This window comes from Scyliorhinus torazame, chromosome 12 (genome assembly GCF_047496885.1).
Source record: "Scyliorhinus torazame isolate Kashiwa2021f chromosome 12, sScyTor2.1, whole genome shotgun sequence".
Lineage (NCBI taxonomy): Eukaryota > Metazoa > Chordata > Chondrichthyes > Carcharhiniformes > Scyliorhinidae > Scyliorhinus > Scyliorhinus torazame.
Genome location: NC_092718.1, coordinates 162,314,937 through 162,339,933, shown reverse-complemented (window position 1 = coordinate 162,339,933; position 24,997 = coordinate 162,314,937). Strand labels below are relative to the sequence as shown.

General features: G+C 47.3%; 1 protein-coding gene across 7 annotated transcripts in view; it reads right to left on the bottom strand.

Annotated features, from left to right (window-relative positions):
- hip1 (huntingtin interacting protein 1) overlaps positions 1 to 24,997 on the bottom strand; it is a 402,236-nt gene that overhangs the window by 100,217 nt on the left and 277,022 nt on the right. For all 7 annotated transcript variants that reach the window (XM_072469314.1, XM_072469320.1, XM_072469315.1 and 4 more), the window contains one exon: positions 2,129 to 2,272. In XM_072469314.1, the coding sequence (XP_072325415.1) occupies positions 2,129 to 2,272 (144 nt within the window). The remainder of the gene's footprint in view (positions 1 to 2,128; positions 2,273 to 24,997) is intronic.

The window sequence follows — 24,997 nt, the reverse complement described above, 5'->3', positions numbered from 1 at the left end:
ATCCAAATTCTAGTTTACCTTGTATAAAATATAAGAATGAAAGGAGTAGTTTTCACAATGAAATTAGGCACCGCATTACACTGCTCAAGCAAAAAACAAAATAGTCAAATTATAGCATACAGACACCAGAGTCAAAAGCACAATTTCAGGCTTGATACTGTCAAGCTAACGGACCTTCTCTTTGCACAACCCTCAGATTTACTCTGACACTTTGACATCCAAGGGAAAGAAAACCAGCCCCAATAAGGCTCAGGGGTAGTGGAGGGGAGGGGGAAATTAAGGGCCCAAACTGGACCCACCTTTACGACTGAGTAGACCACATTTCATTCATTGTCGAAAGGTAGGCTACCAACACAGCATGGAAAAAATTGACAACCGGGTTTACAACTGCCTGGCCCCTGAGGCTTTCCATATGTCTTATAGGTACAGCAACTCGCATAAATAATCACTTTCACCACAGGCAGCCCCCAGGAATTGGTCAATCAACATGCCATGAATTACTCAAGATCTTCTCCCCCCTCCCCCCACTTTTTTTTAGACATTGTAAAGTCACCAGTAGTGCAATAAGAACCCTGCAGCTGATCTTAAGAAAAAGGTCTTGTAAATTAACCCTGCATAAGCTGGATGTCGAGAGCAAGGCATACATTTTATTTTTAAATGGTGGTTCAATTTTAAAGATGTCCACTTAAGAGAAGTAGCCGAGGAGAAGGATTTGGAAATGAAATGATCAAATTCAATGTTGACTTCAGGAGGCTAAAGGCATTAAATTAACATTTTCAAAGAAAAATCTCAGCCTCCATTTTCTGAGCTGCTGTTGTATATGATGATTCTGTTTGTTCCCATTTACACCTCGTCTAGACACGTCTTTTGTTTTTCAATTTGTCCCAGAATCATCTCCTTTTGCCTTGCACCATTACCTCTTTTTTCATTTAAATCACTCCTGTTTCCCACCCCATCACAGACCTTATTTTTTTGTCCTGTCCTCCCCTCCCACATTTCCCTGTCTCTATGCTTAAAGCACGTTACATGTTTTCCACATCTTATGAAAGCTCATCGTCTTAACTGTCTCTGTCCACAAAAAAATCAGCATGTTATCAGTGGTCAGCTGAAGAGCCAATTTACCTGACTACTTCAGAAGTAGATCAGCCACTGTGGGCATTCCACCAGTCAGAGCATAATGCTGTCATTTTATCGATCAAAGGAGAGGCTAATTCTGCAGTGAATTGTGTCAGCCATCCTTTTTAAACAATAAATAAATTTAGGAGTACACATTTTTTGTTTTTCTCCAATTAAGGGACAATTTAGCGTGGCCAATCCACCTACCCTGCTCATTTTTGGGTTGTGAGGGTGAGACCCACGCAGACATGGGGAGAATGTGCAAATTCCACACAGACAGTGACCCGGGGCTGGGATCGAACCTGGGTCCTCGGCACCGTGAGGCAGCAGTGCTAACCACTACGCCACCGTGCCGCCCATCGTGTCGGCCATCCTAGCTTGACATGCAGATAGACACAGTGGAAAGAGTTCCACGGAAAGTAACCAGTCTGATTCCAGTTCATAAATAGATCTGTTTCATCCACTGATGTTAGGAAAAGAACATATCGATCTTGGGCACAAGGGAGGGCTGCTCACTGAACAGGAAGATATTGAGTGGCGATTTCACTGATTTCAGGAAGTGATGGGGAAGCCGGGGGACAATCTTTGGCATTACCTATCGCACCTACCAGATGCACTGATGCAGACCAAGGACAAATCTTACACCCTCCCTCCCACAGGTGTAATTCAAGAAATAAAATGCAAAATCAATTTCTCTCTCACAATGGGATTTGATGAATGGGGTCATCAAAAAGCTCAGGCAAACTGAATCGGGTCTAGCTGCTTCCCTTCCTGCAGATGTGATTGCATTGCAACAGTTTTGTTCCATGTTGCCTCTCCAATATTCTCCCTCCTCCTCTTGAAAAGGTTAGCCTCCGAGCCACTCAATGGAGCCCCTCAAATCGGCCAAAGGAGACAAGTTAGAAGTACATCTTGGCTGCGTGCTAAAGTTGACTGAGAACCACAATGTCAAGTGAACTACAGCAAAGCTTGCACAGCTACACCATTCTTCATTAAACTCCACATTCCATACCTGCTGAGATGAGGAGTTCATCTCGACCAGATCGTCCGTCTCCACAACTGGCTCGCTGTCTGGAGAGGTGGACTCGACAGGGATGACCACAACGGGGCTGACGTGCTCTGACAGTGCTGAGGCTCGCAGGAAGTTAGGAGGGTTCTGCAAGGAAACAATTGATCATGGATGCTAATTCAGTATATTTTTGGTCTAAAAACATTTGAAAAGTGCAGACAGGCTAACATTTTGCATACATACTCTTTAGCCTGCTTGCAAAACATGAATTTGTCCACATTAACTCTGACCAACTTTCACAGATGCCCCCAAAAAAACATCCTATCTGGCTGCATCACAGCCTGGTATGGCAAATGCTCAGCCCAAGACCGCAAGAAACTTCAGAGAGTTGTGAACACAGCCCAGTCCATCAAACAAACCTGCTTCCCATCCATTGACTCCATCTACACCCCCCGCTGCCTGGGGAAAGCAGGCAGCATAATCAAAGACCCCTCCCACCCTTACTCACTCTCCCAATTTCTTCCATCAGGCAGGAGATACAAAAGTCTCAGAACACCCACAAACAGATTCACAAACAGCTTCTTCCCCGCTGTTACCAGACTCCTAAATGACCCTCTTATGGACTGACCTCATTAGTACTACACTCCTGTATGCTTCACCCGATGCCAGTGTCTATGTATTTACATTGTGTACCTTGTGTTGCCCTATTGTGTATTTTCTTATTATTTTAATTTCATGTCCAAAATGATCTGCTCGCAGAAAAATACTTTCTGTACCTCAGTACACGTGACAATAAACAAATCCAAAAATCAAACTTTTTTCCTTTTTAAAAAAAATATTTTATTGAGGCATTTATACACATCAAACACAACCATAAAAAAGCAGCACCCCCCACTCCTGACATCTTAACTGTTTTCAAAGAAGTCGATGAACGGCTGCCATCTCCAGGCAAACCTCTTCACAGACTTTCTCAAGGCGAACTTTATCTTTTCCAGCCTGAGGAACTCTGCTCGGTCACTCACCCAAAACCCCCAGTTTCGGCAGTCCGGAGTCCCGCCATTCCAATAAGATCCGTCTTCGGGCTATCAGGGAGACAAAAGCCAGGACAATGGCCTCTCTTGCCCCCTGGACTCCCGGATCCTCTGACACTCCAAAGATCATCACTTCTGGGCTCGGAACCACCTTCACCTTCAAGACCTCCGACTTCGGCGAACCCCTGCCAGAATCCCTCCAGCTACGGACAGGCCCAAAACATGTGGACACGATTCGCGGGCCCAACCACGCACCGCCCACACCTATCCTATATGTCTTCAAAAAACCTGCTCATCCAGGCCACAGTCTTATGTGCCCTGTGAACCACTTTAAACTGAATGAGGATCAGCCTAGCACACGAGGAGGATGTGTTCACGCTCCTCAAAGCCTCCTCCCACAACCCATCCTCCACCCCCTTCCCTAACTCTTCCTCCCATTTGCACTTCACTACCCCTATCAAGGCTCCTTGCCAATCCATTAACTCTTGATAAATTTCTGACACTCTGCCCTCACCTACCCCTGTTTTTGACACCCCCTTGTCCTGTAGCCCATCGGGTAGCAGGTGGGGAAAGGTCGGCATCGTTTCCTAACAAAATCCTTGACCTGCAAATACCGGAACCCATTCCTGTTGGGCAGCTCAAATTCCTCCACCAACTCCGCCAAGCTCGAGAAGCTGTACCCCACGAATAGATCCCCAAACCGCTCAATCCCTGCCACCCACCACCCCCGAAACCCCACCCCGGAACACCCATGATTCCCACAGATCGGTGCCCAAATCGAGGCCCCCTCCAGCCTCAGGTGCTGCCACCACTGTCCCCACACCCTCAGGGCCACCACCACTGCCGGGCTTGTGGAGTACCTGGCCAGCATGAACGGCAGAGGAGCCGTCAGCAGTGCCTGTATACTGGAGTCCTTACAAGAGGCTGTCTCCATCTGATCCTAGACAGACCCCTCCCCCACTACCCACTTCCTAACCATAGCTATATTCGCCACCCAATAATAATTCATCAAGTTTGGGAGAGCCAACCTGCCCACCTATCGATCCCGCACCAGCAGCACCCTCTTAACCCGCGGCGCTTCACCCGCCCAAACAAACCCTGATATCAGTGCATTAACCCTCCTAAAAAAAGCCTTTGGGATAAAGATTGGGAGATTCTGGAGAAAAAATAAGAACCCCGGGAGAACCGTCATCTTCACCGATTGCACCTGTCCCGCCGACGACAATAGGAGCACATCCCACCTCCTAAAATCCCCCTTCATTTGCTCCACCAACTGAGCTAGATTCAGCTTGTGCAGCTGCTCCCACCACTAATCTAGGACAAAGGTTCGGCACAACATCGTGGGCCGAAGGGCCTGTTCTGTGCTGTATTTTCTATGTTCTATGTTCTAGCGCCACCTGAATGCCCAAACTTAAAGCTCACCCTCACCCCCCCCCCCACTACTCGAAACGGCAACTCCCCCAGCCTCCTCTCCTGCCCCCTCGCTTGCATCGGGAAAACCGCACTCTTCCCCATATTCAATTTGTACTCAGAGAACCAAGCAAATTCTTCCAATATGCCTATAATACCCCCCAATAACTTCCAACGTGTTTGATATATAGAGCAGCGAGACCCTATGCAATTTAGTGTGGTCAATCCACACTTGAATATTGCTGAAATAAAGTTATGTTGGCAAAGCTTTTCGTCTTCACTCATCAGGATAGTTGCAAGAATGCCAAATTTCAAAGGAAGCAATCATTTATAGCACCCGAGAAAAAGTTGCTGATTGGTCGAGACATTGTCATGGAGAATGCAACAGGAAACCTAACCCCATGCTTTGTTTAATTCCAAAAAAAAGGCACAATGCCTGAACATGTTCCTTGTGGCTGCAGAGGAAATGACCTGACGTGCGAACACATGCAGTTTCGAACAAGTGTAAGTGAGCCAACAAGCAAGCCCAACTGATAATCTTAACTTAGTTGTTCGCATGCTCGGGATGATTCAGAAAATTGTGGCCAATTGTGGAATCTCATCCAACATTCCACATTACTGAGTTTTGCAAACATGGGCTGGTTCAGTATGGTCAACACTCTGCCTATTGCAAACAGCCGAAGAGTTGTGCTGTTTTGATATCATCTGCCAGTCGCTGGGATATACGGCTTATGTATCTGTCATCTCACCGGCACGGAAATGAATATACCACATTACTAAGTTGTGTGGTAGGCAGAACATGCTTTTGCCTTGATCGCACAATCCTGTTCGGGGAAAATATCAATCGCGTTGCCACTGCATTGTAGCAGCATGAAATGGTTAGCTTCACCAAATTTTGAGATGCTTTACCCTTCCAGAATAATTTGAGGTATATTGGGCACTTTTCAGGTCCAAAAATGTTAGCCTTAGATCCATTCACGTGTATGCCCATACACACCGAGCAATGGTCCGATTGAGGTAGCCATTATACTGCAAGGATGGTTTTCATGTGCCTATTTCAGCGCCAAGATTGCACAATGAGCAACTGGCTTGGACACTGCTTATGGAATTGTAGTTAATTTTATTTCCCTGAGGAATCTCAACACCGGATAAATTATATCTTGGGAGAATTGTTTTTATATTAACAGGTGTTTACATTGATGAGTTGTTTTTGGGAAGAACAAAAGCAGCATTGGGAGCACCAGCACCTTTAAGTCATCATTTCTTTACTGTTGTTTGGTCAACATGCTGGTATGTCATCACTAATAATTAACTAAATATTTTGTGTCTGTCTACATGGTACAAAAAAACCCCTCAGAAATAATGGAGAACCACAGGACGAAGCAAGAATGAGGAACTGAAAGAAAGTAATCATAAAAAAGTAGTATTGGAGAAATAAATGGGAAATTTATTTCCCCTGGGCCCGGTGATCTACATTCCAGAGTCTAAGAAGTGGCCTTAGAGATAGCGATGCGTTGCTCATCTCCCAAAACTCTATATATTCTGGAGCGGTTCCTGTAGATTAAAAGGCAGCAAACATAACCCCACTATTTAAGAAAGGTGGAGAAAGGGGGCAACTACAGACCTACAAACCTGTAGCATGGAAGTGGCTGGAATATATTAAGAAAGGATGTGATAACTGCACCCTTAGAGTCAACATGGGTTTAACAAAGGGAGTTGGAATTCTTTGGGGATGTAATGAACAGAATAGATAAGGGGGAACAAGAGGATGAACACAGTTTAGATTTTCAGAAGGCTTTCGATAAGGCCCACATGAGGAGTTAGGAAACAAAATTAGAGCACGTGGGATTGGGGGTAATATACTGGGGGTAATATACCAGCGAAAACAGCGCCGGAGGAGAGAGCCGGGAGATTTTAAAAGCGCGGGAGGAGAGAGCCGGGACAGCAAAAACAGCGCCAGAGGAGAGAGCCAGAAGATTTAAAAAGCGTGGGAGGAGAGAGCCGGGACAGCGAAAACAGCGCCGGAGGAGAGAGCCGGGAGATTTTAAAAGCGCGGGAGGAGAGAGCCGGGACAGCGAAAACAGCGCCGGTGGAGAGCGCCGGGAGATTTTAAAAGCGCGGGAGGAGAGAGCCGGGACAGTGCTGGGAGAGGTGAATGCACAAAAGGTGTGGCAGGAGTGCCTTTAGTCACGGAGTGCTGATTGGAACAGAGTGCATCTGAGTTTAGGTGAGTGACTGAGTGCTGATTGGAACAGAATGCATCTGAGTTTAGGTGAGTGACTGAGTTCGGGTGAGTGGCGCGAGACGGCTGTGTTTTTGTTGGTGTTCGGGTTTATCCTTGAGGTTCTATAAAGAAAATGTTTTTAAAATATATTTAAATTAATTAACTAGTTAAGTATGGCTGGACAGGTGATGTGCTGTTGCTGTATGATGATGGAACTTGTGGATCCCATTGAGACCGTCAGTGACCACATCTGCAGCAAGTGTTGGCTGCTCGAGGAACTTCGGCTCAGAATTGATGAGCTGGAGACCGAGCTGCACACACTGCGGCACATCAGGGAGGGGGAACATTACCTGGGCGCTTTGTTTCAGGAGGCAATCACACCCGGTAGAATAAGTTCTGTTAATTCGGACAGTGGTCAGGGAGAGAGTGGTGTGACTGCAAGGGAGGCAGGTAGGGGGATCCTGAGTTTAGGAGTTGAGGAGCCTCAGCCCTTGACCTTGTCCAACAGGTATGAGGTACTTGCTCCCTGTGTGGATGAGGAAGAGGGCTGTAGGGAGGATGCGTTGACTGCCCACTGCACCGTGGTACAGGAAGCCATTCAAGAGGGGGGAGCAAAAAGACAAGTGGTAGTTGTAGGGGATTCTATAATTAGGGGGATTGATGGCATCCTTTGTAAGCCAGATCGAGAGTCCCGCATGGTATGTTGCCTGCCCGGTGCCAGGGTGAGGGACATCTCTGATCGGCTTGAAAGGATTTTGGAGAGGGAGGGGGAGGATCCAGTTGTTGTGGTCCACGTTGGGACTAACAACATAGGTAAGACTAGGAAAGAGGACCTGTTTGGGGATTATCAAACACTAGGGACTAAATTAAAGAACAGGTCCTCCAGGGTTATAATCTCTGGATTACTACCCGAGCCACGTGCCAATTGGCATAGGGTTGAGAAAATTAGAGAAGTTAACACGTGGCTAAAGGAGTGGTGCGGGAAAGAGGGATTCCATTTCATGGGGCATTGGCATCAGTACTGGGGCAGGAGGGACCTGTACCGTTGGGACGGTCTTCACCTGAACCATTCTGGGACCAGTGTTCTAGCGAATAGGATAAATAGGTTGGTCACAAGGACTTTAAACTAGCAAGTTTGGGGGAAGGGAAGTGTAAAGCTATGGACAGTATAATGGTTAATGGAGATCAAGGCAGCAGGTTACATGACAGGCTATTATGTAGAGATTTGGGTTCAAAGACAAGGAAAATTAGGAGAAAGGGTAAGAGGAAAAATAAATTGCGAAAAGTTACTGATCAAGGTGTTAGGATTCATAACAAAGACATAACAAACAGCATAAGTGTACTTTACCGGAATGCTCGTAGTATACGAAATAAGGTAAATGAGTTGGTGGCGCAAATCATCGTGAATGACTATGATTTAGTGGCCATTACTGAAACATGGTTAAAAGATGGTCACGACTGGGAGTTAAATATCCACGGGTATCAGAGTATACGAAAGGATAGAATGGACGGTAAGGGCGGTGGTGTAGCTTTGTTGTTTAAGGATGGCATCCGGGCAATAGTAAGGGATGATATTGGTGCTATGGAGGACAAGGTTGAATCAATTTGGTGGAAATCAGGAATAGTAAGGCGAAAAGGTCACTGATAGGAGTAGTCTATAGGCCACCAAATAGTAACAGGATGGTAGGGCAGGCAATAGGCAAAGAAATAACGGATGCATGTAGAAATGGTACAGCGGTTATCATGGGAGATTTTAATCTGCATATCGATTGGTTTAACCAGGTTGTAAAGGCAGCCTTGAGGAGGAGTTTATAGAATGTGCCCGGGATAATTTCCTGGAACAGTATGTAATGGAACCTACAAGGGAACAAGCGGTCCTAGATCTGGTCCTGTGTAATGAGGCAGGATTGATTAATGATCTCATAGTTTGGGATCCTCTTGGAAGGAGCGACAACAATATGGTGGAATTTAAAATACAGTTGGAGGATGACAAGGTAAAATCAAACACTAGTGTTTTGTGCTTAAACAAAGGCGATTACAATGGGATGAGAGAAGAACTAGCTAAGGTAGACTGGGAGCAAAGACTTCATGGTGAAGCAGTTAAGGAACAGTGGAGAACCTTCCGAGCGATCTTTCACAGTGTTCAGAAAAGGTTCATACCGACAAAAAAGACGGTAGAAAGGGGAAAAATCGACCGTGGATATCTAAGGAGGTGAGGGAAAGGATCAAATTGAGGGAAAAAAACATACAAAGTAGCAAAAATTAGTGGGAGACTAGAGGACTGGGAAGTCTTTAGGGGACAACAGAAAGCTACTAAAAAAGCAATAAAGAGTACAGTAAACTATGAAAGTAAACTGGCACAGAACATAAAAGCAGATAGTAAAAGCTTCTACAAATATATAAGACAAAAAAGAGTGGCTAAGGTAAATATTGGTCCTTTGGAAGATGAGAAGAGAGATTTAATAATAGGAGACGGGGAAATGGCTGAGGAGCTGAACAGGTTTTTTGGGTCAGTCTTCACAGTGGAGGACACAAATAACATGCCAGTGACTGATGGAAATAAGGATATGATAGGTGAGGACCTTGAGATGATTGTAATCACTAAGGAGGCAGTATTGGGCAAGCTAATGGGGCTAAAGGTAGACAAGTCTCCTGGCCCTGATGGGATGCATCCCAGAGTGTTAAAAGAGATGGCTAGGGAAATTGTAAACACACTAGTGATAATTTATCAAAATTCACTAGACTCTGGGGTGGTCCCAGAGGATTGCAAAGTAGCAAACGTGACACCACTGTTTAAAAAAGGAGGTCGGCAGAAAGCGGGTAATTATAGGCCGGTAAGCTTAACTTCGGTTGTAGGGAAAATGCTGGAATCTATCATTAAGGAGGAAATAGCGGGGCACCTGGAGGGAAATTGTCCCATTGGGCAGACGTAGCATGGGTTCACAAAGGGTAGGTCGTGTCTGACTAATTTGGTAGAATTTTTTGAGGCCGTTACCAGTGCAGTAGATAACGGGGAGCCAATGGATGTGGTATATCTGGATTTCCAGAAAGCTTTTGACAAGGTGCCACACAAAAGGTTGCTGCATAAACTAAAGATGCATGGCATTGAGGGTAAAGTGGTAGCATGGGTAGAGGATTGGTTAACTAACAGAAAGCACAGAGTGGGGATAAATGGGTGTTTCTCAGGTTGGCAACCTGTAACTAGTAGGGGTCCCTCAAGGATCAGTGTTGGGCCCACAGTTGTTCGCAATTTACATAGACGATTTGGAGTTGGGGACCAAGTGCAATGTGTCAAAGTTTGCAGACGTCACTAAGATGAGTGGTAAAGCAAAAAGGGCAAAGGATACCGGAAGTCTGCAGAAGGATTTGGATAGGTTAGGTGAATGGGCTAGGGTCTGGCAGATGGAATTCAATGTTGCCAAGTGTGAGGCTATCCATTTTGGGAGGAATAACAGCAGAATGGATTATTATTTAAACGGTAAGATGTTAAAACATGCTGCTGTGCAGAGGGACCTGGGTGTGCTGGTGCACGAGTCGCAAAACATTGGTGTGCAGGTGCAACAGGTGATTAAGAAGGCTAATCGAGTTTTGTCTTTCATTGCTAGAGGGATGGAGTTCAAGACTAGTGAGGTTATGCTGCAATTGTATAGGGTGTTGGTGAGGCCGCATCTGGAGTATTGTGTTCAGTTTTGGTCTCCTTACCTGAGAAAGGACATATTGGCACTGGAGGGAGTGCAGAGGAGATTCACTAGGTTGATCCCATAGTTGAGGGGATTAGATTATGACGAGAGGTTGAGTAGACTGGGACTGTACTCATTGGAGTTTAGAAGGATGCGGGGGGATCTTATTGAGACATATAAATTTATGAAGGGAATAGATAGGATAGATGCGGGCAGGTTGTTTCCACTGGTCGGGGAAAGCAGAACTAGGGGGCATAGCCTCAAAATAAGGGGAGGTAGATTTAGGACGGAGTGTAGGAGGAACTTCTTCACCCAAAGGGTTGTGAATCTCTGGAATTCCTTGCCCAGTGAAGCAGTTGAGGGTCCTTCTTTAAACGTTTTTAAGAAAAAGATAGATGCCTTTCGAAAGAATAAAGGGATTCGGGGATATGGTGTACGGGCCGGAGAGTGGAGCTGAGTCCACAAAGATCAGCCATGATCTCATTAAATGGCGGAGCAGGCTCAAGGGGCCAGATGGCCTACTCCTGTTCCTAGTTCTTATGTTCTTATATGGATTGAGAATTGGTTAATGGACTGAAAATAAGAGAGTAGGAATAAACAGTTAATTTGCAGGTTGGCAGGCAGTGACTAGTGGGGTAGCGCAAAGGGATTAGTGCTCGGGTCCCAGCTATTCACAATCGACACCAAATTTAAAAAAAACATTTAGAGTGCCCAATTTTTATTTTGCCAATTAAGGGGCAATTTGGCGTGGCCAATCCACCTCCCCTGCACATCTTTTGGCTGTGGGGGTGAGGCCCACGCAGACACGGGGAGAATGTGCAAACTCCACAGGTACAGTGATCCAGGGCCAGGATCTAACCCGGGTCCTTGGGGCCGTGAGGCAGCAGTGCTAACCACTGCACCACCGTGCCGCCTTTACTTTTTTTAAAATATATTTTATTCAAGATTTTTTGGCCAAACATAACAGTACATAGTTTTTCTTTTAAACAACAATAAAGCAATATAAATAACAGTGGCCAGTTTTAAACAAGTAAATAAATAATATATAAACAGAAACAAAAACAAAACTAAATGGCAACTGCCTTGTCAAAAATAGTTACTCTCCAAAGATACAATCCAACAGTCCAATATACATTACCTATAACAAATGTCTATACATATACAATAACATCCCTAAGAGCCCGCCCGGATCCTCCCCCCTGGGTTGCTGCTGTTGTCTTTCTTTCTTTTCATTCCCTCTATCGTTCTGTGAGGTAGTTGACGAACGGTTGCCACCGCCTGGTGAACCCTTGAGCCGAATCCCTTAATACGAACTTGATCCGTTCTAACTTTATAAACCCTGCCATGTCGTTTATCCAGGTCTCCACGCCCGGGGGTTTGGCTTCCTTCCACATAAGCAATATCCTGCGCCGGGCTACTAGGGACGCAAAGGCCAAAACATCAGCCTCTCTCGCCTCCTGCACTCCCGGCTCTTCTGCAACCCCGAATATAGCCGACCCCCAGCTTGGCTCGACCCGGACCCCCACCACCTTCGAAAGCACCTTCGCCACCCCCACCCAGAACCCCTGTAATGCCGGACATGACCAGAACATGTGGGTGTGATTCGCTGGGCTTCTCGAGCATCTCCCACACCTATCCTCTACCCCGAAAAATTTACTGAGCCGTGCTCCAGTCATATGCGCCCTGTGTAGAACCTTGAATTGTATCAGGCTTAGCCTGGCACACGAGGACGACGACTTTACCCTACGTAGGGCATCAGCCCACAGCCCCTCCTCAATCTCCTCCCCCAGCTCTTCTTCCCATTTCCCTTTCAGCTCATCTACCATGATCTCCCCCTCGTCCCTCATTTCCCTGTATATGTCCGACACCCTACCAGCCCCCACCCATGTCTCTGAGATCACTCTATCCTGCACCTCCTGCGTCGGGAGCTGCGGGAATTCCCTTACCTGTTGCCTCGCAAAAGCCCTCAGTTGCATATACCGAAATGCATTCCCTTGGGGCAACCCATATTTTTCCGTCAGCGCTCCCAGACTCGCAAACGTCCCATCTACGAACAGATCTCTCAATTGTACTACCCCAGCTTTTTGCCATGCTCCAAATCCCCCATCCATTCTCCCCGGAACAAACCTATGGTTATTTCTTATCGGGGACCGCACCGAGGCTCCCGTCCTTCCCCCATGCCATCTCCACTGCCCCCAAATTTTTAATGTTGCCACCACCACCGGGCTTGTAGTGTATTTCTTCGGTGAGAACGGCAACGGTGCCGTCACCATTGCTTGTAAGCTGGTCCCCTTGCAGGACGCCCTCTCCAATCTCTTCCACGCCGCTCCCTCCCCTTCTCCCATCCACTTACACACCATTGAAATATTGGCGGCCCAGTAATAATCATTTAGGCTCGGTAGAGCCAACCCCCCCCCCCCTATCCCTACTACGCTGCAAGAACCCCCTCCTCACTCTCGGGGTTTTCCCGGCCCACACAAAACTCATAATGCTTTTCTCAATTCTCTTTAAAAAAGCCTTCGTGACCATCACCGGGAGGCACTGAAACACAAAGAGGAATCTCGGGAGAACCACCATTTTAACCGCCTGCACCCTACCCGCCAGTGACAGGGACACCATGTCCCATCTCTTGAAGTCCTCCTCCATCTGTTCCACCAATCGTGTTAAATTAAGCCGGTGCAAGGTTCCCCAATTCTTGGCTATCTGGATCCCCAAGTATCGGAAGTCTCTTGTTACCTTCCTCAGCGGTAAATCCTCTATTTCCCTGCTCTGCTCCCCCGGATGCACTACAAACAACTCACTTTTCCCCATGTTCAATTTATACCCCGAAAAATCCCCAAACTCCCCAAGTATCCGCATTATCTCTGGCATCCCCTCCACCGGGTCCGCCACATACAACAACATATCATCCGCATACAGAGATACCCGGTGTTCTTCTCCTCCCCTAAACACTCCCCTCCACTTCCTGGAACCCCTCAGTGCCATGGCCAGGGGCTCAATCGGCAGTGCAAACAATAACGGAGACAGGGGACATCCCTGCCTCGTCCCTCTGTAAAGCCGGAAATAATCAGACCCCCGTCCATTCGTAACCACACTCGCCATCGGTGCCCTATACAGCAGCTGTACCCATCCGATATATCCATCTCCGAAGCCAAATCTCCTCAGCACCTCCCACAGATAATCCCACTCCACTTTATCAAATGCTTTCTCGGCATCCATCGCCACCACTATCTCCGCTTCCCCCTCTGGCGGGGGCATCATCATTACCCCTAGCAACCTCCGTATGTTCGTGTTCAGCTGTCTCCCCTTCACAAACCCAGTCTGGTCCTCATGTACCACCCCCGGGACACAGTCATCTATCCTCGTCGCCATTACCTTGGCCAGAATCTTAGCATCCACATTTAAAAGAGAAATGGGCCTATAGGACCCGCATTGCAGCGGGTCTTTTTCCTTCTTTAGGAGGAGCGATATCTTTGCCTCTGACATAGTCGGGGGCAACTGCCCCCTTTCCCTAGCCTCATTAAAGGTTCTCGTCAGAAGCGGGGCCAGCAAGTCCATATACCTCCTATAAAATTCCACCGGGAATCCGTCTGGTCCCGGGGCCTTCCCCGCCTGCATGCTCCAAATCCCTTTCACTACCTCCTCCATCTCAATCTGTGCTCCCAGTCCCGCCCTCTCCTGCTCCTCCACCTTAGGGAATTCCAGCTGATCCAGAAAGCACATCATTCTCTCCTTCCCTTCCGGGGGCTGAGCTTTATATAATCTTTCGTAGAATACCTTGAACACCTCATTCACTCTCTCCGCTCTCCGCTCCATCTCTCCCTCCTCGTCTCTCACCCCCCCCTATCTCCCTCGCTGCTCCCCTCTTCCTCAGTTGGTGGGCCAGCAACCGGCTCGCCTTCTCCCCATATTCATACTGCACACCTTGTGCCTTCCTCCATTGTGCCTCTGCATTACCCGTAGTCAACAAGTCAAATTCTACATGTCGCCTTTGCCTTTCCCTGTACAGTCCCTCCTCCGTATATTGTCTGTCCACCCTCAAAAGTTCTTTCAGCAACCGCTCCCTTTCCCTCCCCTCCTGCTTTCCTTTATGTGCCCTAATAGATATCAGCTCCCCTCTAACCACTGCCTTCAGCGCCTCCCAGACCACTCCCACCTGAACCTCCCCATTGTCATTAAGCTCCAAGTACCTTTCAATACACCCCCTCACCCTTAAACATATCCCCTCATCTGCCAACAATCCCATGTCCATTCTCCAGGGCGGGTGCTGTTCTTTTTCCTCCCCTATCTCCAGGTCCACCCAAAGTGGAGCGTGGTCCGAGATAGCTATTGCCGTGTACTCCGTCCCTGTCACCTTCGGGATCAGCGCCCTTCCCAATACAAAAAAGTCTATCCGTGAATATACTTTATGGACATAGGAGAAAAACAAAAACTCCTTACTCCTAGGCCTGCTAAATCTCCAGGGGTCTACTCCTCCCATCTGCTCCATAAAGTCCTTGAGCACCCTAGCTGCAGCCGGCCTCCTCCCGGTCCTGGACCTCGATCTGTCCAGCCCTGGGTCCAGCACCGTATTAAAGTCTCCCCCCATTACCAACTTTCCCGCCTCTAGGTCCAGGATACGTCCCAACATTCGCCTCATAAAATTGGCATCATCCCAGTTCGGGGCATATACGTTCACTAGAACCACCGCCTCCCCTTGCAATCTGCCACTCACCATCACGTATCTACCCCCGCTATCCGCCACTATGGTCTTTGCCTCAAACAGTACCCGTTTCCCCACTAATATAGCCACCCCCCTGTTCTTTGCATCTAACCCCGAATGAAACACCTGCCCCACCCATCCTTTGCGTAGTCTGACCTGGTCTATCAGTTTCAAATGCGTCTCCTGCAACATAACCACATCTGCCTTTAATTTCTTTAGGTGTGCGAGTACCCGTGCCCTTTTAATCGGCCCGTTCAGCCCTCTCACGTTCCACGTGATCAGCCGGGTTGGGGGGCTCTTTACAACCCCCCCCCCACCCACCCCTTGTCGACTAGCCATCCGCTTTTTTAATCCAGCTCCTCACCCGGTTCCCACGTAGCCGTATCTCCCCCCGACGGCGCCCTCCCGCCTCGACCACCCCACCCCGTACCAGCTCCCCCTTCTCCCCAGCAGCAGCAACCCAGTTAATCCCCCCCCCCCCGCGAGATCCTCTTCTAGCGTAATTGCACCCCCCATGTTGCTGACAGAAGTCAGCAAACTCTGGCTGACCTCGGCCCCCACTGTGCGAGGCCCCCTCCTTCCTGCTTCCCTGTTCCCGCCATGATTACCATAGCGCGGGAACAAAGCCCGCGTTTCCCACTTGGCCCCACCCCTAATGGCCGGCGCCCACAATTCCTCATCCTTCCCCCCACACTCCCCCACGACATGGGGAAGAGAGAAAAGTTACAGGGTCGCAAGATTAACAACTTGAGAAATCATCCCTTCCCCCTTTTTCCCCCCCTTCACCCCACGTAATCACACCACCACTTTGTCCCAAACATTCTTTTTCTGGCCCGCCTATTCCAGCTGCTCCTCCACAATAAATGTCCACGCCTCTTCTGCCGTCTCAAAGTAGTGGTGCTTCCCTTGGTGTGTGACCCACAATCTTGCCGGCTGCAACATTCCGAATTTGACCTTCCTTTTGTGAAGCACCGCCTTAGCCCGATTTAAAGCTTGCCCTCCTTCTCGCCACCTCCGCACTCCAATCCTGATATACGCGGATCACCGCGTTCTCCCACCTACTGCTCCGAGTTTTCTTCGCCCATGTGAGGACCATCTCTCTGTCATTATAGCGGAGAAATCTCACCACTATGGCTCGAGGAATTTCTCCAGCCCTCGGTCTTCGCGTCATAACTCAATAAGCTCCCTCCACCTCCAATGGGCCCGTCGGGGCCTCCGATCCCATTAACGAGTGAAGCATCGTGCTCACTTATGCCCCGACGTCCGCCCCTTCGGGAAGACCAAGAATCCTTAAATTCTTCCTCCTCGCATTATTCTCCAGCACCTCCAGCCTTTCCACACACCTTGTGTTGTGCCTCGTGGGTCTCCGTTTTCACCACCAGGCCCTGTATGTCGTCCTCATTCTCAGCAGCCTTTGCCTTCACGACCCGAAGCTCCTGCTCCTGGGTCTTTTGTTCCTCCTTTAGCCCTTCAATCGCCTGTAATATTGGGGCCAGCAGCTCCTTCTTCATCTCCTTTTTAAGTTCTTCCACACAGCACCGCAGGAACTCTTGTTGGTCAGGGCCCCATACTAGACGGCCACCTTCCGACGCCATCTTGCTTTGTGCTTGCTTTCCTTGACGCTGCTCTAGAGGGTCCTCCGCAATCCGGCCACTTTCCTCTCGTTTTTCCATCTGTGTCCAGGGGGAATTCCCTTCTGGCTTACCGCACAGTGTTTTTAGCCGTTAAAATTGCCGTTGGGGCTCCTATTAAGAGCCCAAAAGTCCGTTCCACCGGGAGCTGCCGAAACGTGCGACTTAGCTGGTCATCGCCGCACCCGGAAGTCCCGTGCCGCCTTTACAATCGACATCAATGATTTTGATGTTAGGACCAAATGTAATATTTCCAAGTTTGTTAATGACTTGTGAAGAGGATGCAAAGAAACTTCAAGAGAATGTAAACAGGCTAGGCAAGTGGGCAGCATCATGGCAGATGTCTTGCTACAATTGTATAGAGCCTTGGTGAGACTGCACCTGGAGTATTGTGTGCAGTTTTGGTTTCCTCACTCACGGAAGGATATATTGCCATATGGGGATGGCAGGATGTCCTGTGAGAGATCAAAGAAACTGGGTCTGTATTCTCAAGAGTTTAGAAGAATGAAAGTTTATCTCTCATTGAAACGCAGAATTCTTACAGGGCTCAATAAAGGTAAATGCAGGAAGGGAAATTACCCTGGTTCAGGTGTCTAGAACCAGGGGACATTGTCTCAGAATCCAAACAGGTGACCACTACCACCTTGAAGGACAAGGGCAACAGATACATGGGAAAATCACCACATGTAGTTATCCTCCAAGTTACTCACCATCCTGACTTGGAAATATATCACTGTTCCTTCACTGTCGCTGGGTCAAAATCCTGGAACTCCCTCCCTAACAGCACCGTGGATGTACCTACACCACATGGACTGCAGCAGCTCAAGAAGGCAACAAGTGTTGGCCTAGCCAGCAAAGCCCACATCCCATAAAAATGAATTCAAGAATAAGGGGCAGGAGATTTAGTACTGAGAGGAGGAGGGTGGTGAATCTTTGGAATTTTCTATCCCAGAGGGCTGTGGAGGCCGAGTCATTGAGTATCTTAATAGATCTTTAGAAATTAAAAGCCATTAATGGGTATGGGACAGTGCGGGAAAACAGAGTTGAGTTGGAAGATCAGATTTAGTTGGATGGCAGAACGGTCTCGAGGAGCCAAATGACTTGGCTGTAGAGTGGAAATTTTCTGCACGATATGAAAACCCGGGGAGTCAGCTACAAGCTGTATGAACAAAAGTCACTGCTTCAAACATCCGAATGACATGATGGGAGCACCAATACCAAGTGGGCAATAAACGAGCCTCGCCAGTGTCACAGTGTTGAGAATAAATGAAAAAACTGAGTATTTTGCCGCGATGCTGGCAAAACTACTGGGGGAGGGGAGGACCCCTCCCGATATGAACTAGATCGGGCTCATCGGTCGTGGAGGCCTGTACCAAAGGCGAGTGAGCTGCCAAGGGCAGTGATTCTGTGCTTCCGTAGGTACAGGGTGAAGGAGAAGGTCCTGAGCTGGGCCAAGCAGAAGCGGGTGGTGCAGTGGGCTGGAGCTGGTATACGTGTATACCAGGACTTTACGGTGGAGCTGGCAAGGAGGCGGGCTGCCTTCAACCGGGTGAAGAGGGCACTGTACATTAGCACGGTGCGGTGCAACATTGTATATCCAGCGAAGCTGAGGGTGACTTACAAGCTCAGGAACTTTTATTTTAGAACGGCGGAAGCAGCGGAGGAGTTTCGAAAGCAGAAGGACTGTGGCAGAACTGACAAATTGAGGAATGCCCATGTGCCGATGTCACCTCATGACTGTATTTTCTTCTTTTTTGTATCACTGCGCGCGGGTGTAGAGATTAAAGGAGCCAAGATGGTATATATTTGGACAAGGGAAGGGACGGGACTTTCACTCAAAATGAGAGTTCTTTGGGGTGTAGGTGGATAGGCGGGGTTTGTGTGCTAAAAGGGGATCTTTGGGCTTTCCTGGGGCCGGGCAAGTGGGAAAGGGACCCGGGCGGGGGCCTCCACGCTGGCCGGTGTGTGCCGGCCAGTGAACGGGAGTGAGGTGGGGGGAGGGGCTGCGGCCATCGGAGCCTGGCAGAACAGGGTCCGAGTGGTCTAGCCGGGGTGGAAAGTTGGGGGGGAAGGAACCGAGGGTAGGGGGAGGAGTTTTACAAGAGGCAATGGACGGGAGGAGCTGGAGACCTGGGGTGGGGGGGTGGGAGCTGTGTAAGATTAAGGGTGACTACGGGTAATCCCGGATTTATTTTTGTCATTTGTTTATGTAAACATGCGGGTTGAGGTTTGGGGGTTGGTGGGTAGATGGGATCGTTGTTGTTATTATGGGGGCTGACATATCTTGCTGATTATTGTTTATTGTTGATGGATGTAAATGTGGGAGAAAATGTGAAAATGGAGGAGAATAAAAAAAAGTGTGTTTAAAAAAAGAGAATAAATGAAAAACAGATTCAGCTCCTCACATGGAGGAGCCCCATGTGTGTAATGGTTGGGAGGTGGGAGAAACAGAGTCAACAAGCGATGAACTAGTTACCTAGCCCCTCGTTCTTAAACCTTCCGTCACCCAAGGCAGAGCAGTGTCTGACAATCAGCTCTGTAGACTTGGGTCTTAGAATCCATGTGAAGTCAAGATTCTTTTGGCCTAAGGTGACTTATGGAATCTGCAAAATGGTTGCAATATGACCTCCCTTACCTCTTAGACAATTGTTCCAGGATTTAGTTTGGAGATTCACAGTGAGCTCTGAAACCATAAACAATGGCATAAAACTTCAGCATTGCTGTCTTAAGCTATTGAGGATGCCTCTTGTAGATTGTTCTAAACATTTGGCTAATCCGGTCAGCGTAGCCACAGGAACTGTTGTTGTAGTTGTTCCACCACAAATGCTTTGCTTTTATAAAAATACGATCCAGTTAGCTTGATGCATTGCCAATCTCAATTATAGAATACCTTGAGAATACAGCCAGATTCCCCAGTTACTCATAATCTCTCCAAAAAAGGAGTTGGTAGTTAAGTGCTTTGCTGTCCAGTGGGAATTTTCTGCACAACATCAAAACCCTGGGGTGTGTGTTACAGGCTGTATAAATAAAAGTCTCTCAGCAGTGGTGGGAACAGCAGAGTTGCCAACATCCAGGCTGCAGACATCAGGGGACTGCAGGCGCTGCTAGTTATGCATTAAGGCGCTGCTAGTTATGCATAGGGCAGCATGGTAGCACAAGTGGATAGCACTGTGGCTTCACAGCTCCAGGGTCCCAGTTCGATTCCCCACTGGGTCACTGTCTGTGCGGAGCCTGCACGTTCTCCCAGTGTCTGCGTGGGTTTCCTCCGGTGGCTCCGGTTTCCTCCCACAGTCCAAAGATGTGCAGGTTAGGTGGATTGGCCATGCTAAATTGCCCTTAGTGTCCAAAAGGGTTAGGAGGGGTTATTGGGGTACAGGGATAGGGTGGAAGTGAGGGATTAAGTGGGTCGGTGCAGACTCGATGGGCCGAATGGCCTCCTTCTGCACTGTATGTTCTATGTATGTAATCAGACTCATTCACATTTTTTACCAACATTAAAAGTGCCATATCTGGTACAATCACACAGCTGTCAATCCCAGTACAACAAAATCATGAGACAATCTGTTATGTCAAAGATAAGGGCACCTAACATTGCATGAACATTAGAAGTTTGTGCACTGACGTTTTTCTACTTATCTTCATAGTAGCCACCTACAAGCAATAAAGATGTGGTATCCAGGAAGAGTAGGGTTAAGATTCCATGATGTTAAGGGTAAGATCCTGGCATGGATAGAGGATTGGCTGACTGGAAGAAGGCCAGTGGGATTAAAGGGGTCTTTTTCAGGATGGCAGCCGGTGACTAGTGGTGTACCTCAGGGGTCCGTGCTGGGACCACAACTTTTCACAATATGCATTAATGATCTGGAAGAAGGAACTGAAGGCACAGTTGCTAAGTTTGCAGATGATACAAAGATCTGTAGAGGGGCAGGTAGTATTGAGGAAGCAGGCGGCTGCAGAAGGACTTGGACAGGCTAGGAGAGTTAACAAAGAAGTGGCAGATGGAATACAATGTGGAAAAGTGAGATGTTATGTACTTTGGAAGGAGAAATGGAGGCACAGACTATTTTCTAAATGGGGAATGCTTCGGAAATCAGAAGCACAAAGGGACTTGGGAGTCCTCGTTCATGATTCTCTTCAGGTTAACTTGCAGGCTCAGTCGGCAGTTAGGAAGGCAAATGCAATGTTAGCATTTATGTCGAGAGAGTAGAATACAAGACCAGGGGATGTACTTCTGAGGCTGCATGAAGCTCAGGTCAGACCCCATTTGGAGTATTGTGAGCAGTTTTGGGCCCCGTATCTCAGGAAGGGTGTGCTGGCCTTGGAAAGGGTCCAGATGAGGTTCACAAGAATGAAGAGCGAGATCGAGCACAAGAGCAAGACAGTCTCGAGATTGCTTGCAACATTCTTTATCGTAGGACAGCCTGTCGGCAGTGTTTAGCCTAACACGAGAATCAACCAGGAGCTGTCACACTCTGGCCCCAAGATGACAAAGCGCCTTTAGGAGAGACGGGCATAAAATTTGAGGATGAGGAATGGAACTGTCAATATTCCAAGGGGAATGTGAACAAAAAAAGTTGCGTTTTGATCCAAACAGAAGTATCATAGAACGCGCAACAGTAACCATGCTCTATTTCTGTGGAAATTGAATTCAAAGCTTGGGATCTCAGTGTTCAAGTGTGATTGCAACAGTGGTAATATATGACAAAAATGTATTCCCATGTCTATCCTAATAGATAATCGCTTTAACAATTATGCACTGAAAGAGGCTTCTACCTCAAGTAACAATTGTGAAAACAATTAGAGACACCTATGAAAACTTTAATTAAAACCTGCTGAGCCTTTGTTCAACTCACTTGAGGACTAAAGCTAATTCTGTGCGGCATGACCAATTGCTTTCTCAATCTTTATTTAACATGGACTGAGCAATGATGAGCTATCTGGTGCGGTTAATTTTCAGGCAAAAAAAACGGAATAAAAAGGGAAATGAAAATCGCTTATTGTCACAAGTAGGCTTCAAATAAAGATACTGTGATAAGCCCCTAGTCGCCACATTCCGGGGCCTGTTCGGAGAGGCTGGTCCGGGAGCAAGGAAAGCAACATTTTGCTCCCATTCGAGAACTTTGAAACTCGTACAAGACAAAGCCAAGGACCATTACGGTCACTGAAGAGAAATGGAGTTCTGAACACCAGCTGAAATCAAGTTATTATTGTGCATAACTGGCAAGATGACCCAGAACATGGGTACAATGGCCATTGGTAATTATTGGTTCAGAGCAATAGCAAGAGTATGGGAACTCAGAGTACAGGAGTTACCACACGCCAACACCAGTCACCTGCTGTTCCTATACTTCAAAGGGATGAATTTTACAAATTAGAGGATCTGTGTGAGAGCTTGCAGAGTCGCCACGCTCTGGCGCCATCTTGGTTTCACTTCTTTCTAAGAAATTAGCACTTCTCGGTTAGGTGAAAGAACATAGATCAAGATTTGGGAATGAAGTGGGCGGCATGGTGGCTCAGTGGTTACACTACTGCCTATGGTGCTGAGGACCCCATTTCGATCCCAGCCCCGGGTCACCGAATGTGTGGAGTTTGCACACTCTTCCCGTGTCTGTGTGGGTTTCGCCCCGCACAACCCAAAGATGTGCAGGGTAGGTGGATTGGCCACACTAAATTGCCCCCTAATTGGAAAAAAAATAATTGGGTACTCAAAATGTATTTTTAAAATGATTTGGGAATGAAGGTTGGCCCACCCGATTGAGAGCCTGCATGAAATTCTATCCATTAAAATGAATGGCTTAGGCTTCAGAAATCCTGATCAGTGGTCCTGTCACATACACAACTGCACTGGCAGGGTGAACTAAAAGATTTGCCCTCCAGTTCCTTTTCTCAACTCTTCTGGAGGAAAAGCTCAAACACTAATTTTAAAAGAAGGAAATTGCAAGAGCAAAGGAGTAATGATAGATTTATGGAAAGCATTAGACAGACCAGACATCAGCCTGGTCTCAGTCAGCAGAATGCTCTCCTCCTCCTCCAAATCACAAGGTTCTGGGTTCAAGTCCCACTCCAGGGTTTTGAGCACCAAAATCTAGAATCATACTCCAGCGCAGCACTGAGGGAGCTCTGCATCATCAGAGGTGCCCTCTTTCAGCTGAGATGTTAAATTGAGGCTCGAATTGGCCTGCTTGGGTGTGGATGTAAAAGATCTCATGGCACTATTTCAAAGGGGAGCAGGGAAGTTATTCCCAGCACCCTGGCCAATATTTACCCCTCAATCAAAATTGGCAGCATGGTAGCATAGTGGTTAGCACTCTCGCTTCACAGCGCCAGGGTCCCAGATTCGATTCCCGGCCTGTCTGTGCAGAGTCTGCACGTTCTCCCCATGTCTGCGTGGGTTTTCTCTGGGTGCTCTGGTTTCCTCACACAAGTCATGAAAGATGTGCTGTTAGGTAATTTGGGCATTCTGAATTCTCCCTCAGTGTGGCAACTCCGGGCTTTTCACAGTAATTTCACTGTAAGCCTACTTGCGACAATAAAGATTATAAAAATCACAAAAAAACAGAATCTGGTTATTATCACATTGCTGCTTGTGGCTGTCGTGCTTCCTATACTACAACAGTGCCAACATCTCAAAATGTACTTAATTGGCTGTAGATTCCAGTGGTCATGAAAGTACTGTATAAATGCAAGTCGTTCTTTTTTTCTTTTATTGCAATCACTTTTGGATGCCCCATTATAGAAAGGACAAAGTCCATCGCACACTTGTGTAGAGCACAGACTTAAACCATATTTTAAAGACAGATAGTCTATCAAATATTCCTGGCCAGAATGGGGATGTCTGGGTTACACACCCGTCATTCACGCCTGCAAACCACAGCAGTAAGTGACCAAAATTGATTTTACACCAAATCCCGTTTATCACAGTTTATAAAGAATCCCTTTGAATAAATTCTGTAAATAAACTGTTTGCTTTGCTGAAAAATGCTCTGTTCAGCTGCGAGTTGAGACTCAAGGTACTGGCACTATTTCTAGTGAAGCGATGAAGACCAAGAGGTGATAAAATAGGCAGTTATATAGTCTTTTCTTTTTCATGCTATGCTTCCATTGGTTAGGATTTTAGTGGCAAACAATTTACCAATTACGGCATAGAATACAAACCCTAGGAAGTTATAGTGAACCTTTATAAAACAGTTCAGCCCCAAGTGGAGCAGTGTGCAGATCTGGGCATCAAACTATCGGAAGAATATGCAGGCATTGCTGAAGGTGCAGAAAAGATTTACAAGAACGATTCCAGAGATGAAAGACTGCAGTTACGATAGTAGATTTGTAAATCTGGGGCTGCTCGCCTTAAAGAGGAGGTTAAGAAGAAATTTGTGTGAGATGTTCAAAAATCAAAAAATGATCTGTTCGGGTACACTGAGGGAGAATTCAGAATGCCCAAATTACCTAACAGCACGTCTTTCATGACTTGTGGGAGGAAACCGGAACACCCAGAAGAAACCCACGCAGACACGGGGAGAACTTGCAGACTCCACACAGACAGTGACCCAAGCTGGAAATGGAACCTGGGACCCTGGCGCTGTGAAACAGTGCTAACCACTGTGCTACTGTGACACCCAATTGTAGAAAGGTTAAGCACCAAGAGTGCCGACTTAAGGCGACTGACAAAAAGATCCAATGGTAACAGGGGGAACATTTGTTTTATGCAGTCAGTGATCATTGCTCACATCACAGTTGTAGAATATGGAAAGATGCATTGCCAATCTTTTCAATGAGTTTTCTATAGCCTTGCAATAGTTTGTTTTGAACTCAGCTGTACATCCTAGACAGAGTTTCAACACAGATTTCTACTCCTGTATAATGTATTAATTGGCTGCCTACCAAACAATGTATTATAGCAAAAGTCTCTTGTACATAATTCCAGCAATTCCATTAGGTATACCTGTACAGGGATTTGAAACTAAGCTCATTTGGTGCATCTCCAAGTTTTGCTCGAACCTGATGGGAGTTGTAGTGTTCTGTGCTGTGATTTCTTTATCAACGACGTTATGTTCAAAATCTCCACATTGTTAGTTCACTGTTATAGATTAGTGTAAACGTGCAGGCACGGCGGCCGAGTGGTTGTGTAATCGCGAGGCTTGGACGTGATCCATGGCATGAATTCAATTCCTACCACAGCAGTTGGAGAATTTGAATT